Source organism: Grammomys surdaster, unplaced genomic scaffold (assembly GCF_004785775.1).
Source record: "Grammomys surdaster isolate TR1022 unplaced genomic scaffold, NIH_TR_1.0 184, whole genome shotgun sequence".
NCBI classification, from domain to species: Eukaryota; Metazoa; Chordata; class Mammalia; order Rodentia; family Muridae; genus Grammomys; species Grammomys surdaster.
In genome coordinates this window covers 447579-465179 of record NW_021604629.1, presented here as the reverse complement: position 1 = coordinate 465179, position 17601 = coordinate 447579, and the positions used below count along the sequence as shown (strand labels likewise).

At 43.3% G+C, this 17601-nt stretch overlaps 1 protein-coding gene across 1 annotated transcript in view; it reads right to left on the bottom strand.

Annotated features, from left to right (window-relative positions):
• Positions 1-17601, bottom strand: part of Syt9 (synaptotagmin 9) — a 162736-nt gene that overhangs the window by 98641 nt on the left and 46494 nt on the right. Inside the window, exon 2 of the mRNA XM_028768054.1 lies at positions 12009-12360. Coding sequence (XP_028623887.1) covers positions 12009-12360 — 352 coding nt within the window. The remainder of the gene's footprint in view (positions 1-12008; positions 12361-17601) is intronic.

Here is a 17601-nt window from a genome sequence, read left to right as displayed (position 1 = left end):
GCTTACAGTTTTATCAAGACACGTATTTTTACTGGTTCAGATAAATTGTTTCATGATAAGAATATAGGTTTTACTATTGTAAAGACTTATGGGACTGGGGTATGTCTGCTTGCAATGGATTGTGTTGGTTGTAACTAGTTGCCTATGTTGCACTGAGACTCCGTTTTCTGCTGTTCCTCATAGGTAGTCAACAACTAGGGGGTTTCTTTCTATTTGTGTGTGTGTGTGTGTTTATTTATTTATTTATTTATTTATTTGTGTGTGTGTTTATTTATTTATTTATTTATTTGTGTGTGTGTGTGTAAGAGTGTCCACCAAACCTAGAAGGAGAGGGTGTCATACCCTATGAGCTAGAGTTACAGGCTGCTGTGAGTCACCCAATCTGGGTGCTGGGAACCAATATCTAGACCTCCAAAAGAGCAACAAGTGCTCCTAATTGTTGGCCTATCTCTTCAGGCCCATGAGGCTTCACTGATGAAATAAATATTGTTGACAAAAATATTTAAAGATGAGCTACCATAATAGAGATAATAAATTAAGGAAGGTTAAGGAAGGTTAGATACTAATAAAAGCAAATCAGACTTTGTTAATGGAGTCAAGTCTTCACCCATAAGCTTCGAGTTAGAAGTTTCCCTAATGTTCTTTCTAAATCCTGCCTCATCTGAGGAGGTCCTCATTAGGAGAAAGAAGCGATCATTACACAAAAGGCTGGATATTTGTTTAACTGCTTTTTCATGTGGTGCTAGGGGGTGAACACAGGGCCTCCCACAGACTACAAAATGTTCCACTCACTGAATTCTAACATCCCAGCTCTCTCTTTACTTTTCACTTTGAGATAAGCTATCTCGAAATTTCCCAGGATGTCCTTAAACTCAGTCTGTAGTCCATTCAAGCCCTGAACTTGTGATTCTCTTGCTTGAGCCTCTACTAGTCCTAGTAGCTGGCATAATCGGTTAGCACCAACAGCTCAGAATAAGGCTGTACCAAAGGTTACTTTTTGTTGTTTTTAACTCAGAGTACACAGTCTCTAAGCTAAATAGCCAGCCAATAACCTGAATTAAAACTGTGTCTCCTGACAGGATCAGTGGAGTTGTCTCTGAGGAACTAGAGAATACTAGAAGTAGAGTATATATGTGCATTTCCTTTCCTTCCTTGAGACTTTATGAAATAATCATGGGAAAATGGGGTTTACAGACCCAAAATATGTTTGAAATTCTATTTATAGCTCAGATGCTGTCATGCTGAACACTCCTATTCATCCTAAAATAGCCTCCTGATCACTAATCACCCATATAGTACCTCAGGATTGCTGTCATAGACTGCCACTTGTAATTGTCATACTCAAGACAGTCCACACCAAGAAGACATATTCCAGGTACTGAAACTTCCAAATGTACAAAGTCTGTGCCATCTGAAGGCAGTTGTGCAGATTACAATTTCTTCCAGAGAAATCCACAGTATTAAAGGTTTTTTTGTATCTAATTTCTTAGGGGAGGTCAGAAAGGTAGGAGGTGCTTTTAAGTGATGAAACTGGCTATCCATTAGTAGTCAGGCCATTCCCTCATTCAGATGCCAAGCCACTGTGGAGCTAGAACAGAGTTTTAAGCTTGCTCTGCTGGTCTTTGTGTGGGGGAGGGAATGGCACAGAGCAGCAAGTACCCTGCCTTAGACAGAAACCAGAAGGGGAGGTTGGTACCAGATCCATCTCTCTCTACTAATCATCTTTCTTTTCAGGTTGGATCCAGAGGTCCATACTTCAGTCACTTTAAACCATTCTAGCTAAGGACCGGTTAGTACAACTAACAGGTCATAGTATAGATCATTTTAGGTGCTCTTTAGTTAGTGGTACTGTTTATGTAATAAAAGTGCACCCTTGATAGCCACTGAGTGTGGCCTTGGGATGTGGTTCTGTTGCTAGAGTGCTTGCTTAACAAGCATAAAGCACTGGATTCAATCCTCACACAACCTAAAGCTGGGTATGGTGGTGCATGCCTGTCATCCTAACACTCAGGAGGTAGAGGTTAAGAAGCTCATAAATTTAAGATCATCCTTGGCTACGTGGCAAGCTAGAGGCCATCGTGGGATACATGAGATTCCTTCTCAGAGACAGCCACTAAGTGCTCTATTCAGGACTTGATTCAGATAGAGCAACAATCCTGTGTCTACAACCAACTGGGCCAAGTCCTGGTAAATACATTCTAAGCAGATTCTGCAGAACAGGTTGCCTTCATGTTGTCAGTTCTGGCTATAAATTCATCACAGCAAAATTCTGTCTGAAGAACTAACCTATGAAGCATATTTTAATTCAAATTTAAGATACATGGAATTGGCTACTTAGCAATGGATCATACTCTGCTTAACACGTTTCCTAGGACACGAAATCTGGGAGAGATTAGTATTACATGTTTGGCTCTTCCTAACCAGGAGAGACTGTCAGAGGTAGAGGGAGTGGGACTGAGAGGGCATTATGGAGAGAGAGAGAGAGAGATCTGTACTTCAAAGGCAGAAGGATAATCTCATTCTCTGAGAATCTAAATATGCAGGATGCCCCTTATTCCAATTTCCAAAGCAATTCAGTCAGTAAAATGCTTGCCTTGGACATACCAGAACCTGAGTTCAGAGGTCTGAAGCTGTAGCTCGGCGGTTAAGAGCATTGGCTGTCCTTGCAAAGGATCTGGGTTTGATTCCTAACACCCACATGGCAGCTAACAACCTTCTATAGCAACCTTCTCCAGCTGCATGGGATACCACACCCGCTTCTGACTTCTTTGGGTACCAGGCATGCATGTAGTGCAATACATATATACAGACAAAACACTGACACACATAAGAGAAATAGATCTAAAATTAAGTTCATTCACAAATAAAAAAGAACTTGAGTTCAACCTCTAGAATCTTTAATGTGTGTGTGTGTGTGTGTGTGTGTGTGTGTGTGTGTGTGTGTGTAAAACAAAATCTAAGTGTGACAGCACACATCTGTAATCCCAGCATGGGGAAGGTGGAGATAAGTGTCTCCCTGGGGCTCACTGCCCAGGCAGCCTTGCCTGCTTGGTAAGTTCCAGACCAAGGAGAGATCCTGACTCACAAGAAAAGATGGTAGATAGTGCCTGAGGAACAACAGCTGAGGTTGTCCTCTGACCTATACATAGACTCATGCGATGTGCACACATGCACATACACACATATGATAGGTATTCTTCTAAAAACAATCACAAATATGAGTATTACATAACAGTTTAACATGTTAATTCATTTCCACTAAAATTTATCTCCAGAATTACTAGTGGGGAAACAGTTCAGTCGCACTGTAGGGTAGTGGACTGAAGTAAAAAGCACAGAGTAGAACCGGGCATGACAGTTCTTCTCTGTCTGGGGCTTCTTCCAAGAAGCAGAGAGAGTTTACTGACATCATGTGTGTTTGTGTGTCTCTATGTGTGCAAGTGAGTCTATCCCTGTTACATATGTCTCTGTTTCTCTGTATGTGGTGCACATGTGTATCTCTGTGTGTCTGAACGTGCATGAGTGTCTGTATGTCTGAGTGTACATGCGTGTCTGTGCAGCACACACACAGAATAGAGAAGTCCAAAAGAGTCAGAAAACCAGTGTAACTCACAACTTCCCTGCATAACTGTTAGCTAGCACTCTGTGTCCTGAGAAATCAGAGCAGGGAGGCTGCCCCCGGGACACAAGGGAGAAGATGAGGTAGAGGAAACGTAAAATCATTATCCCATACCTCTCACTGGCTACTCAGACTGAGATAGGAAGAAAAGGCAAGTCTAAAACAAAAGAAGAAAGACAGAGACCAGGGCTATGACCAGTATACTCCCAACACTAGTGCAGTGGTTCTGAGTGGTCTCCAGACCATTCAACACAATGTTCTCCAGGGAGGGTATTGAATTCTAGTGTCTCTGAGTGACACTGTGACACTAAATGACTGTGGTGAGGAGGAATTTTTCTAAAACAAAGGATGCTACTTTCTGAGTAGGTGTGGGAAGTCCTATACTCTTAGGATTTAATGCACACAGTGAATGAAGTCCTGTACTCACAGGACTTAATGCGCACAATGAATGAAAAGAGGTAAGGGGGGTGGAGATGGAGAGATTGTTCCCAAGCTAAAGCACTTGTTGCTCTTACAGAGGATCTACTGAAGCTCCTAGCACCCACATTGTAACTCACAACCATCTAACTCTTCTAGGGGATCCAACACCCTCTTCTGGTGTCTGTGGGTACCACCCATGTGTATAGTGTACAAATACACACGGGGGTGGGGGGGGTAATTTTCAAGAACAATAGGTCGGGAAATTCAAAGACACTATCCTCTGTAAATCAGCCACACCCTAGTGCAGGCTCTAAGAAACTGGCTGCCAGGACTGCAGTTCTCTGGTTTCTCCAGCTCCCATTCTCTCAGGCCAGAAGATGTTATTTCTTTTCATGGAGGAGCCAAGAAAAAAAAAAACTTAAAAGACTGTCCTCGGCCACCGCAGACCTGAGCTCAATCTGGAAAAAATCTGGGTTCAAAGATACATCAAGGGCAGGACGACCATGCTACAACCCACAGATCCAAAGAAACTGGGATGAAGTACTGTGAATAAGGAGGTTCCAAGGGAGGATGCAAGAATCTCACTCAGAAGGCGGAATTAAGTCGTCATTGGAGATGGATGGAGAAGTGGAACTGAGCAGTGGTGGGGAAGAGGGACGACCGTCAGGTATGGGGAGAAGGAGGCAGGAGAGAGCTGGGAGAATGGAAACCGGCAGTGGGAGGGGGCATCTCTGGTGATGAACTGAAGGCCTGGGACTAGGGATAATACTGGAAGTCTATGAGAGTGATCCTAGCTGAGATTCTTACTAGAGGGGGATACAGAGACTGAAGTGGCCACCTCCCATAGACAAGCAGGACTTCCAGAGGAGAGACAGGGACATCAACTCAGCCACAAAATCTTCAACCACAAATCTTTCTTGCCTGTAACATGTGTAGAGATAAAGATGAAGCAGAGACTGAGGGAACAGCTAACCAAAGACTGCCCCAACTTGAGACTCATCCCATGTGAGAGAGACAATTCCTGACACTATTAATGATACACTACTATGCCTGCAGACAGGAACCTAGCATAGCTGTCTCCTGGGAGGCTTCATCCATCAGCAGATGGGGCAGGTGCAAAGACCCACACTCAAACATCAGGTGGAGCCTGGGGAATCTTGTGGAAGAGTGGGGGATAGAAGTGAGCAAGTCAGAGGGACCAAGGACACCACAAGAAGATCCACAGAGTCAACTAACCTGGGCCCATGGGGGCTCACAGAGCCTGGGCACCATCAGGGAACATTCAGGAGCTGGACCTAGATTCTTCTATACATTTGTAGCAAATGTGCAGCTTAGACTTCATGTGGGTCCCCTAGCCAGTTGGGGGGTAGAGCTGGGAGAGCTGTCTCTGTCTCTGTTATCTGCCATTGGATCCGTTTCCCCTACCTGGTCTGCCTCGTTGGGCCTCAGTGGGAGAGGATGTGCCTAGTCTTGTTGGGACTAGATGTCCCAGGGTGGGGTGGTACCCAAAAGGGGCTCCACCTTCTCTAAAGGAGAGAGGGTAATAGGGAAAAGGGATTTGTAAGAGTGGGCCTGGGAAGAGAGGAGGAGGAGGTTGTAACTGATACGTAAAGTGAGTACAAAAATAAGTAAATAAAAAAATTTATTAAAGAAACAAAGATATTTAACACAGTTTGTAGAACAGTTTTCCTGCAAGACATTTGCATACTTTCACATCTGAAGGATTCTGAGCCTTGGGCTCAGTCCCATCCCCAGGGCAGGATGGGAAAAGACAGGGGAAGGAGTCCAAGGGCAAAGGGGTTTTTCTTCCTCCCCTTTTCTCTAAATTAACCAGTTCCAGCTCTAGGATCAGTCCCTGAAGTATCACTCCCAATGCCAATCATTTCCATTAGATCTTAAGAAAGGAGAAAAGATTTACTACAATTCTCAAGAGATGAGAATGTAAACAGACAGACAACCAGTGGACTTCGAGGTGAAGAAAACTAGTCTAGTCCAGGTCTTGAAGTTAACAACTGGCCTAACAGGGAAAACCACAGTTCTACGGGGTTTCTCAAGCACAACATGTGGGGATTCTTACTGACTACAGGCTAGAGAGTCTGGGAACAGAAAGAATAAAGAGGCTCTGGCCCAATACATTGTTATGGAAGAGATGAAAGTTGAGCCTCTTTCATTTTACTCTCTTACATTTTACTGGAAATATCAACAGGAAAACAACTAAATTCTCTCATGGTCCAAGCTCTCGGAAGAATGTTCAGCTCTCTGGCCTCAGTAAGTTTCACCAAAGCTCTGCTACTGAGCCTCCTGTGTCTAGCACCCAGTGCTTAGGGCCCTCAACATGCCTTCCACAGAAAGGGTTTTCTGTGCAGCCATGGATGAGTAAACTCTTCTATGTTTCTTCATCTGTGACCTCAACTCAAAGATGAAACCAAATCTACCTTCCTACAGGCTACAGGCTTCAGGGGCCAACAGAAAAAAAGAGAGAGAGAGAGAGAGAGAGAGAGAGAGAGAGAGAGAGAGAGAGAGAGAGAGGCAAACTGAACTGAACTACCTTTGTTGGTAACGAAGTACAGAAACAGTGAGACAGGACTTTATTCTCCTCTGAGACTCCCTGTGACGGAGAGAGGAGAGTTGGCTTTTTCTAAACCAGACAGATAAGGGATGCCCTAGACGGGGAAGGCATAGTGACATGCTGCAAGGGAAGGAGGAAGTGGCAATCTGAGGCTGTGGGGGCTTCTCTCAAGAGTGAGATTATGAAGAAGACGAAGAAGGGGTCTGCTTGAAACCAGCAGAGGAGTTGGGTTAAGTGCAACTAGACACACAGACATGTGGCTTTTCCCTCCTACCCACTCCCAAGTCACTCAGGCTTGAAACCTTGGTGCCACTTTCAAATACATTTCCCTTTTGTAGTAGCTCTTATCAACAATCTCTTTCCATTCCCAGCAGCACTGGGATTACATATGCCTTAACCACTCTGGGACTACGTTAGTCCCCCTTGCCTGGGCTTTACCAATCCTATGGATCTTATGTTATTCCTGCCAGATTAACCTCTAAGAAGGACTTGAATGTTTCAATCTGTGTGATTGGTGTTCTTCTTTGGAGTCTTTGAGGAGAGTGATACATTTTCTTTGCCTGTTAAAAAATATTGGTACCCACTACAGAATTTTCCACACAGCAGATGCTTAATATGTATGTTTAGAGTAAATACATTACTGCCAGGGATGTAACAGCTTCTCATAATTAAAAAAATACTAGTCAGGAAACATGCATTTAAATATAATTTTAGGGTTTCATGGGAATTCAGAGAAGCCTAGGCAACTTCCGTTTTCAAATTTATCTACTTATTAAAATCTAAAGAAATAATTATAAGAGTAATACAAACCCTTTTTGTTTTCAATACAAAAATAGGGCTTAATAGAAACCTGCTACTCAGGTCTGGGGATATAACCCAGTGACAGAGCATTTACCTAGCATGTGTGAGACTCTGGGTCCTATCCCAGCCACGAAAATAAGACTGCCATACTGAGTTATGTCATTAACCTCAGTACTAGGGATCCAAATGTAGAGGCTGGTGGTTTTCTTCATCTTCAACCCCTGTCAGTGCATTGTCGTGACTGTACGGATTGTTTACTTCAGAGATAAGGTCAAAAGTCTACATGGGAGGCTCTTAATAAACGTGAAGCTTGAGGTGAGTGCCTTTCCACCAGGCTCACACCATTATAGGCCCTACGTAGTCTATAATTCTGACCTTTGGCCACCCTTGTCAGAGAAGAAGGGAAAAGTGGCCTGCTGCTAGCCAGTGTATTCTGTCAGCCATTCACAGAAGAAAGTCTGCCATTCCTAGAACTGTACCAAGGACTAGCCACAGAAAAGAAAACAAAATAGATATGGGTCTTTGCGCTTACAGAACAGTCTAGAGCAAAGTACAGGAACAAAGCAAACAAACGATGACTTGGAAACAGTCGAATGCTATGAAGGAGTGACAACAAAACCTGAGGTGGGAGGGCAATAGAACTGTGGTTCTTCCTACTGCTGCAACCCTTTAACACAGTTCTTCAAGTTCTGGTGATCCCTGACAATAGTCATTACGTTGTTACTTCATAACTGTAATTTTGCTACTGTTATGAATCATAATGTAAATATCTGATATGCAGGATATCTGATGTGTGACTCCTGTGAAGAAGGGCTCATTCAACGCCCCCCCCCAAAGGTTGTGCCCCACAGGTTGAGAACAACTGCAGTAGAAGCTAGAACACATTCTTTTCTGGTGGGGTATGCTGGGCAGAGACATTTAGGCTAGAACATTCACATTGCCAAGGCAAATAGGAAGGGTCAGAATAGAAGAAAAGCACTGGTGGCTGAGGGAGCAAGCAGCCTGTGTTAAGGACTCTAGGCACAAACCAGCTTAAACACTGCAGGGAGCCAGGGAAGCAAGTGTAGCAGCTGAGTATAGAGAGCTTTCTGCTGAGTCCAAGTGAACAGGAAACCTCTAGAGTTGTGCACCATGGTGGCCCTGACATGAGGGGAAACTACGCTGATTGGCACAGGGCCTTCACAGAGCTGATAAGGAGTTGAGGTTGACCAGTTCAGTTGTTATTTAGGCAAGAAATTTGAGGCTCAAATAAACTTTTATGCATGCATGGGACATGCATGACTCATGAAACAGAGTAGATAGAATTTCAGGTTCCTTCTACTTCGGGGGTTCAGGAGTTTCATATATTTAAGGTTTCTTAGAAAGCTCTGCTATTAAAACATTCTGAGAAAAGTAAGATTCCCCAATTTAGGCAATGTTGGAATTATACCTTGGTTGGTTGGTGGTAGTATACAAGATAGACAGACGGTTTACAACTCCCCAGGGAAAGAGCTCCCACAACACATTTTCTCCCTCTTCTTTCCCATGTGTGCATGTACATGTGTGTGTGCATGCATGTGCGTATGTACACATTCTAACAAAACACTTGCTAATGAATTTGAGGAACAGTGCATGATACACTGCTAGACAAAGATATGCATTTCCAGGAAGAATCCACAGAACTAGTCAGTAGTAATTTAGGAATGATTGGTTTAAATGCACAATAATACAAATTGTTAACACTGGGTCAAATGCAGCCAAAAAGCATTTAAATTGCTAATGGCAGTTCAGCTGTTACTGAACCCAATTTTCTCTGTTTGAAAGATAATTTAATTGCATATCTTCAAATCTAGAATAATCTGAATATAAAGTGCACTTGAGGGGGATTAGTCCTTTATTATTCTCCTTTTTGTTTCTTCTACCGAATTTCCGCAAATCTATGGTGAAACCAACAATGAATTTTCTCGTTTAAATACATTTCTTTATACACAGTCTATCTAAATATTTTTCTATGCTAATTATTACATTGTAATAATTACAGAGATAGCATTGATAGCGGTTTCTAGCGTTATAGGGCAGGATGCACAGATCGAATCTAATAAGAACACTGCTTTTTGTTCTTCTCTCTTATATTACATCCTGACTACAGTTTCCCCTCACTACCCCCTCCCAACCTCTCCCAGGCCCCTGTTGCCCCTCTCCCCCAGAATGCCCACACTCTACCCCCACCCCCTCCTTCCCTCAGAAAAGAGCAGGCATTCCAGGGACATCAACCAAACTCAGTATGACAATCTACAAGATTAGACATGTACCATCATATCAAGGCTGGGCAAGGCAACCCAGTGGAGAGGTCCCACAAGTAGGCAAAGGAATCCAGACAGCCCCCACTCCCACTGTTAGGATTTCCAAAGAACACCAAGCTACTCAGCCATAACATACGCAGGCCATACCAATCAGAATAGGTGAGGAGGGAGACCATTTGTATGACTATGTGTCTGAGAGAATCCAGACAGGAGCAACTGGATGCAGAACAGAAGCAACTGTGAGACACCTTGAGGAGTGACCCACATGAAGGGCTCCAGGTCTTGGGGGACACTAAAAGATCTTATTATAAGTCTGTCCCACTGTGTGAACTCTAGTCATCTGAAGAGAAATCCTACTGATAAAATCTGAGGATTTCTTGTAAATCAAATGGCAGACAACCAGCCACTTCCTTAAGGAAGACTACTTAACTTTTGCTCTTTGATACAGAACTAGAAATAATGCTAAAATAAGTTTCTGGAAAAAAAATAAAACTATAACTGTCATATTCTATCTCATGTAATATGAATAGGCAGTCTCTAGGATAAACTGCATTATCATTCCTATTTTCAGAGAACAGAAAGGTCTTTTTAAAGACACCCAAACTAGGCTCATATTTAAAAAAAATAATAATTGCATGTTATTTCTCTGGCTATAACTCAAACAAATACTTTCATTTTTAAAAAGGCTGATCCCTGTGTCTTTTTCCCCGTAAAATATTTTACCAAAAATTCGGTTTTCTATCCAGTGATTAGAACAGGTTGCTTAACCTCAAATTAACCTTTGCACAGCCTTAGCATTTTGGAGGACGTGTGCCTCTTCCTCAGCGTCCAACTTTAGCATCTTGGGAGAGCTCCATTCCAATGGCAGTGGTGATGAAAACAGTGACATGGAAGGCAGAATGGCAGTGCCACCTCTGCAGATCTGTGTAGTGAGAGATTGGTGCCACCCCTGCAAATCTCTGTAGTGAGAGATTGGTGCCACCCCTGCATATCTGTGTAGTGAGAGTTTGGATTTCTTTAAAACCTGGTTGGCTTATATGAATATGCTTTTGTTTTAATCCCAGGTGTGGGCTAAGTGGCTGCTTCACAGGCAACTCTGATTTTGCCTTGTGCACTAGCAGGGGCGTGATTTTTGCAGCTGCAGATACTTTAATTCTAAGGACTCTGGAGAAGGTATAAATGGGAGAGCCCCAAGAGGTCCTGTGGAAGCTGCTCCTCCCTGCTGCTGCTGCCTCCTGCTGAGGCACTTTGTCAAGTGGTCTTGGGCAAAGAGATGAGAATAACTGAAGACATCCTGACTATGAAGAGTGGACTTCCCCCCAAGAAACCCAATGCCCCAATCAGCAGTAAGTAGCCTAAAGAGGTCTACACCCCCTTTCCCCTCTAACCTTATTTCTCTCCTACCTAGTGTTGAGGGGTTGGAGGGATTAGGGTGGAATAAGGGTTGGAACGGGGTAGAGATATAAGGACTGAGTAAAATAGCTAAATAAGTGTGACAACAATCTGTGCAAGAGTACATAACCATTTCACTCTCAAAATCACTCCTAAGTTGGTACTTCTGCTATCCCTCTGTTACAGAAGCCGAAATGAACACGTATGGAGGTTATGTGACTTGTTCCATGCCACATATGTCAATAAAGTAGTTCTTTACACCCCAGAGCCCACTGATTTTTAATCACTACATTAGTACTCATCAGTACATTATTCATCTACTGCTTAAGAACATATAACATCCAAACAATAAAAACTCCATTCCTAGTAGTCTGCAATTGTTACAATGCCTGACAGTAGACAAAAACTTCCAGTTATATTGTGGGATCTGAAGAATGCTAGAATAGGTAAGAGGCTTTTTTGGCTTTAGGAGGCCTCCATAAGAGAAGTAGTTAAAAGCTCAGATCCTGGTATCCAGATCTTGATCTGGGTACATACTAACATACATCCTTCTTAAATTCTAAATTTCTCTTACTGTAAAATCAAAATAACAGTACCTATGTCAGAACAGTAAACTATACAAAAATAATGACTAAATGATTTGAGAGCAATGTTAATTGTTACTTTTAAGGACTCCATGGAAACTACGCTGAGCTCTGGAACTAGGTCCAGAGTTCCCCATTTTCATGTTTCTGGGACTGAGTGGACATCTCGATGATTACCTCATTCTCAGGTGGTCAGTCAGTCCCGCCACTGGTAACCAAGGGGGACAGGGTGGTCCCTGCTTTGCACTGATTCTCAGGTGGTCAGTCAGTCCCACCACTGGTAAGCAAGGGGGAGAGGGTGATCCCTGCTTTGCACTCATAAAGGAAGGGGCATTACTGACCGAGCTGACGGCGTTGGCTCTGTGACTTGTCGCTGCACACGGACGGCGTGGGCACAGTTCTCCTGGCCACCTGGCTGGGTGGAGAGGGGAATGTCGGGGGAGGTGTGGCTGACCTTCATGGAGGGATCAGGGCAGGGTGTAGGTGGGTCTAGGAAGTCCTCACTGTTCTCCTGCTCATTTGTCTCTGTGTCAGTGTAGTTAAGAGGCTCTTGGTTGTTGTCTTTGCCACCAGAAAACAGGCCTCGCTCTCGCCACGGAACCCAGCACAGTTTCCAAGACACGAAAAGAGAGACACCAAAGAGGGCAAGACCACAGGCGGTAACCACGAGGGTTAGCAGGCTCACAGAGATATCTGCAAAGAAGAAAAAAGAAAAAGTCAGTGTGATGATGTTGCTCATGGCCCACTCACTGTGCAGTCTTTGCAGAATGGTCATCGCATCCACACGTTCTGAAGGACCTGATTCTGAAGGCCAGGGTGGGTGGGTGATGCTGCAGTGTTACCTGACAATGCAGATTCAGACACAAACCAGAGGCTCCAAGAGAAAGGGGCAAAGCTGTGTAAGTTGTGAGTGCCCTGCAAGTCAAATGAGACTCTGTCCTACAAAAAAGCATCTATCACTAAAGTTTCTGAAGAAGGGGACATTTAACTGCCTTTTGAAAATACCCTGCCATCTCAAAGAGCCATACAATTTAGGAATTAAACCACATTTTCTTTCTATTAAGTTTTTAAGAATCTAAGTCCTGTGTTTATTGGGCTTTGTAGCATCAAGAGTACCTATTACTTAGGTCTTCAGAAGCCAGACAGACTTGGGCAATCTGAGTTTCCCCCAGTTTCAAGAGCAAGAGGCTTTCTTAGAAAGTGAAACACACGCACACACACACAGGCAAAGTGGGGGAAGTTGTCAGTATGTGGTGTATCATCAAGGCGGTTATCTCAGTGAGGGCTATAGGTTAAGCTGCTGGAAGAACCCAGGCACCTAAGAGTTTATCCCACACAAGAAGGGAAGGTCCTGGGCTCCCCACCCACTCCATTCAATCACTGACATGAGCATCCAATACCAGCACTTCAACATGCAGACAGCGTAAGAGAAAGAATGAGCTTCAGCTGCCAGAAGAAAATCCTACACTGAAGCTATTACTGAAGCCAAAGCCACAGTGGAGGTCTGCAGGCACATCATGAAGGGCCGAGGACAAGGGGATACAGCAGGGAATGATGGTGATTGTATGTGGATCAAAGTATCATGGCCATGTGGTATTCCATAGCCATATTCATACCTTTCAAGGCAGAATCTGGTCTCCATCAGGTTCTTACCTCAAGGTAGGGTCTAAGTATGAATCTCATCTCATGCCTGACACCACTATTTTAAAGGATGCTCCTACATGCCCCTTCTATGTCCCAGGACTCCAAGACTCTTCCCAGGTTTTTCCTCTACTGGTCACTTAAAAAATCTGCACTGATCCCTCTAGCATATTCTGAATGTCTATTATGTGACAGACAGTATGCTAGGCTTTGGGAACACAGTGGGAAGACAGACTTCATACCTTCATATTCTAAAGAAACTTTAAAATCCAGCGCTTCTAAGTATTCTATGACTTGTGACAAGTTAGATTCCTGCTAAATCATGTAGGACCTACACCACTTACCCACCGAATTAACCTGACCAACTACCAACCAGGTTTTCCACCATGACTCTGATTGCTCTTACAAAATGATAATAGTTTCATCAAGAAAATTGCTCTTGAGAGGAGCCAGCTGTCAGGCTCTTGATGAATAAAACTGATACCCCCAATGCCTCCCAGTCAATCTTTGTTGTGGTAAAACGATATTACATTTCTGCTTGTAACACTGGGATTCCTGTTTCAGTGCGGCTATTGAGCTAAAAAATCTCATTGAAACAAGGTAATCAATTTTTTTTAAACAAGAAATGGCATCATCACTAAGTCATGTAGAGGAATTTCTGGAACTGTTGTAGAAAAGCCAATCAGTGCCAAACACTTCTAACCAGTGAGATTACTCAGTATGACTAACCAGTAAAACTAACAAGTGAAGGGGCATTAATCAAACCAAAAATGAACAACCCCAGGCATGGGGCTGGGGACATAGCTTAGATGTGCAAATCCAGGGCTAGCCCCACAGCACTGCACAAGTCAAGCATGGTGGCATGTGCCTGTAATCTTGGATCTGGGGAGATAAGAGGTAGGAGGATCAGGAGTTCAAAGTCATCCCTGGCTATGTAGTGAGTTTAAGGTTTGTTTGGAATGCACAAGACCTCAAAAAATCCAGGTAGAGAGGTGAGGAGTAAGTAGTACAGTTGGTGGAGGCAGACACAGGCATAAAGGTGTCATGCTTCATAGATCACCACAGTGACTGGGGCAGTGAAGAACAAGGTGTGACCTCAGGCTCCACTTGGCTGTGACACTGCATACAATGAAGTCTCTACTGGTGCAGACTTCTACAACAGCTGGCTGGGGTCACTGTAGCTGGCATCAATCCCCAGCCCCAAGTTCACAAAATCAAATCTGAACACAAACCAGGCTATACATAGTAGTGGAATCTCTTAACACATTATGTACTCCAAATGCAGGCAAAACTTCTTCATGAACTCCTTTAGCTTTGTCCTGACAAACACTGTAAGGAGAGCAGCTGCAAAGGCTGGAGAGGGGCATGATGGGAGATCACTCTCACCTCTTATAATACACTCCTCATGGAATCAGTTTAAATCAGAATTCTCTGTGTTGGTCTGAGACACTGACTAGTTCCACCAATAGAAAATTAGCCTAAGAGCTCAGAATACCCAAGATATAATTCACAGACCACATGAAGCTCAAGAAGAAGGAAGACCAAAGTGTGGATGCCTTGTTTCTTCTTAGAAGGGGAAACAAAATACTCACGGGAGGAATAACAGAGACAAGTGTGGAGCAGAGACTGAAGGAAAGGCCATCCAGAGACTGTCCCACCTGGGGATCCATCCCATATACAGACACCAAACGTAGACTATTGTGGATGCCAAGAAGTGCATGATGACAGGAACCTGGGCTCTGCAGAGCCTGAAAAATATAGAGGTGGATGCTCACAGCCAACCAGTGGACTTAGCACAGGGTCCCCAATGGAGGAGTTAGAGAAAGGACTGAAGGATCTGAAGGAGTTTGCAACCCACAGGAAGAACAATAATATCAACCAATCAGATCCCCCCCCCCCATAGCTCCCAGAGACTAAAGCACCAACTAAAGAGTACACATGGAGGGACTCATGACTCCAGCTGTATATGTAGTAGAGAATGGCCTTGTCGGACATCAATGGGAGGAGTGGCCCTTGGTCCTTTGAAGGCTTGATACCTCAGTGTAGGGGAATGCCAGGGCAGGGAGGCAGGAGTGGGTGGGTAGGTGAGCACCCTCAGAGAAGCAGGGGAAGGGAGGATGAGATAGGGAGTTTCTGGAGGGGAAACTGGAAAAGGGGATAACATTTGAAATGTAAATAAATAAAATATACAATAAAAAATATAAAAAAAATTTAAGTAAAAAAAAAAATTAGCTAGTACAGATCATCTACCTCAGACCGGAGGTACTTTTGAGGTCTGAGCTAGTGTGTGAGAATAAGAACTCTCATGTCAGAGCTGATCTTCAAGCCTCTGTACCCTAAAAAAAATAACTTATAGTACAAGCTCCAGTCTAGAATGAGGAATAAATTTAACCCTGACCACACCCTGTGGCAGAATTGCAATTGAGACACAGATCCATGAGTAACACCTAAAGAGCTGGTGCTGTGAGTCTCTAAGATCTTAAAAGGATTTGTTGTCAAGGAAAAAAGTTGTCTAATACATATGACCACAGAAATTACTGTCCAAAGCTGGGATGATTTAAAGAAAAACAAAGGGTTATATTACAATAGCTACACAAGGATAAGATTATTGACCCCGGGTTGTCCAGGATGAACTCTAACATATGGTTATCTAGACTTAGGAATTTAATATGGTGATGGAGAAATGGCTCAACAATTAAGAATGATTGCTGTGTGATCATGAGGACAACATTCTCGATCTCAACACACACATTAAAAAGCCAGGCATCCTATGTATATCTCTGATCTTATTCTGAGGGGGAAGAAATGGGGTTCCTTGCTTGCCGAGAAAACATGATATCCAGGTTTGAGGAGAGACTGCTACAAAGGAATAGACAGAGTAATAGAGGAGAAGGCATGACACCTTCTTCTGGTCTCTACAGACATGGACAGGTACATATAAGTAAGCACGCACACATGCATGCACACGTGCACACACACATACAAGTAAATAAATAATTCAACATGAAAAGTCAAGTATGGTCGTACATGCATCTACTTTCTGCACTCAGGAAGTAGAAGCAAGAAGAACATCATAGTTATATACTATTCTAGTCTACATGGCAAGTTTCAGGGTAACCAAGACTATATTATGAGATACTACATATCCATCCATCCATTCCATATGCACCCTGAGCTCACTTGTCTTACCACACTACCTCTCAGGATTTCACTGGGCATAGACAACATAACAGATAACACAAAGCCTGACCTACTTTTACTAATAGTCATCCTGCCTCTGACCCAGTTCATAACAATTCAGGTTTGCTAAATGACTTCTAGCCTATGCTTTCCAAAAACCCAGCTTGCTCATAAGTCCAGTCATGGAGCAAGGAGCGTGAAAGGAGAGAGCTTGTCTACCTACACATGTGATGCCAAGCCTTTCAAAGAATTCTGGGCACAGGTATGACATTTTATAATGATGAAGCTCATCTGCAGCCACTTGCTCTGTAAACCTTGAATTATGGAAGGGTAGGCTGTGGCCTATAAACTCTGGAGGTTGCTAAAGTCTTACTGGTTGTGCATGTGTGTGTGTGTGTGTGCATGTGTGTGTGTACAGCCATTACAAACAGCAAGAGTAAATTTTTCATATTTACACAAAGACACCAGGTGAGTTAACAGTACTTCAGAACTCCTGCCAGGATGCCAGAAAGCAACAGTGGCCTGCGTGACCTCACCAGCCTCCAGTGTAATCATCTGAGTATCTGTTACCAATAGCTCAACGTGTCCTCTAGACACTGTGTTTGTGCTTTTTCTCTCTAATTGAAAAGAAGTGTCTTACAGAAAAGAATCTGTACATCCACTCCCATCTTCTTATAACTTGACCTCAGCAAAAGGCTTTGGGGATGGGGGAGTCAGCCTAGAACTGCAGAATATTTTTAAAGAGTTAATTTACTTCTCAAGTTAGGTGGTAGGTATGTGGTCAGTTGCTTTATGAGCTTTAAATTGCATATACATTCATTACACATATTCATTGGCATTTAGGTATATTTTAAAGTAAAGATGGAAGGAAGAATGATAAGATACAAGATGTATTTTCTAAAGAGTAAGAACCGTGTAATTTGTCCTTTTGTCTATGGGTCAAAAAAATAATCAGATGATGGTTTGGGGCTTGAAAGAGGTAAATGCTACAGTTCTCTGAAGGCTGCTAGTGATGCAATCAGGAGGCTGTTTATGAAAGTGTGTAAGGGCTGGATGATATTTTCTCAAGGACACAATGCTCTGCAACTACGTCTTAACCACTGCACATGATGC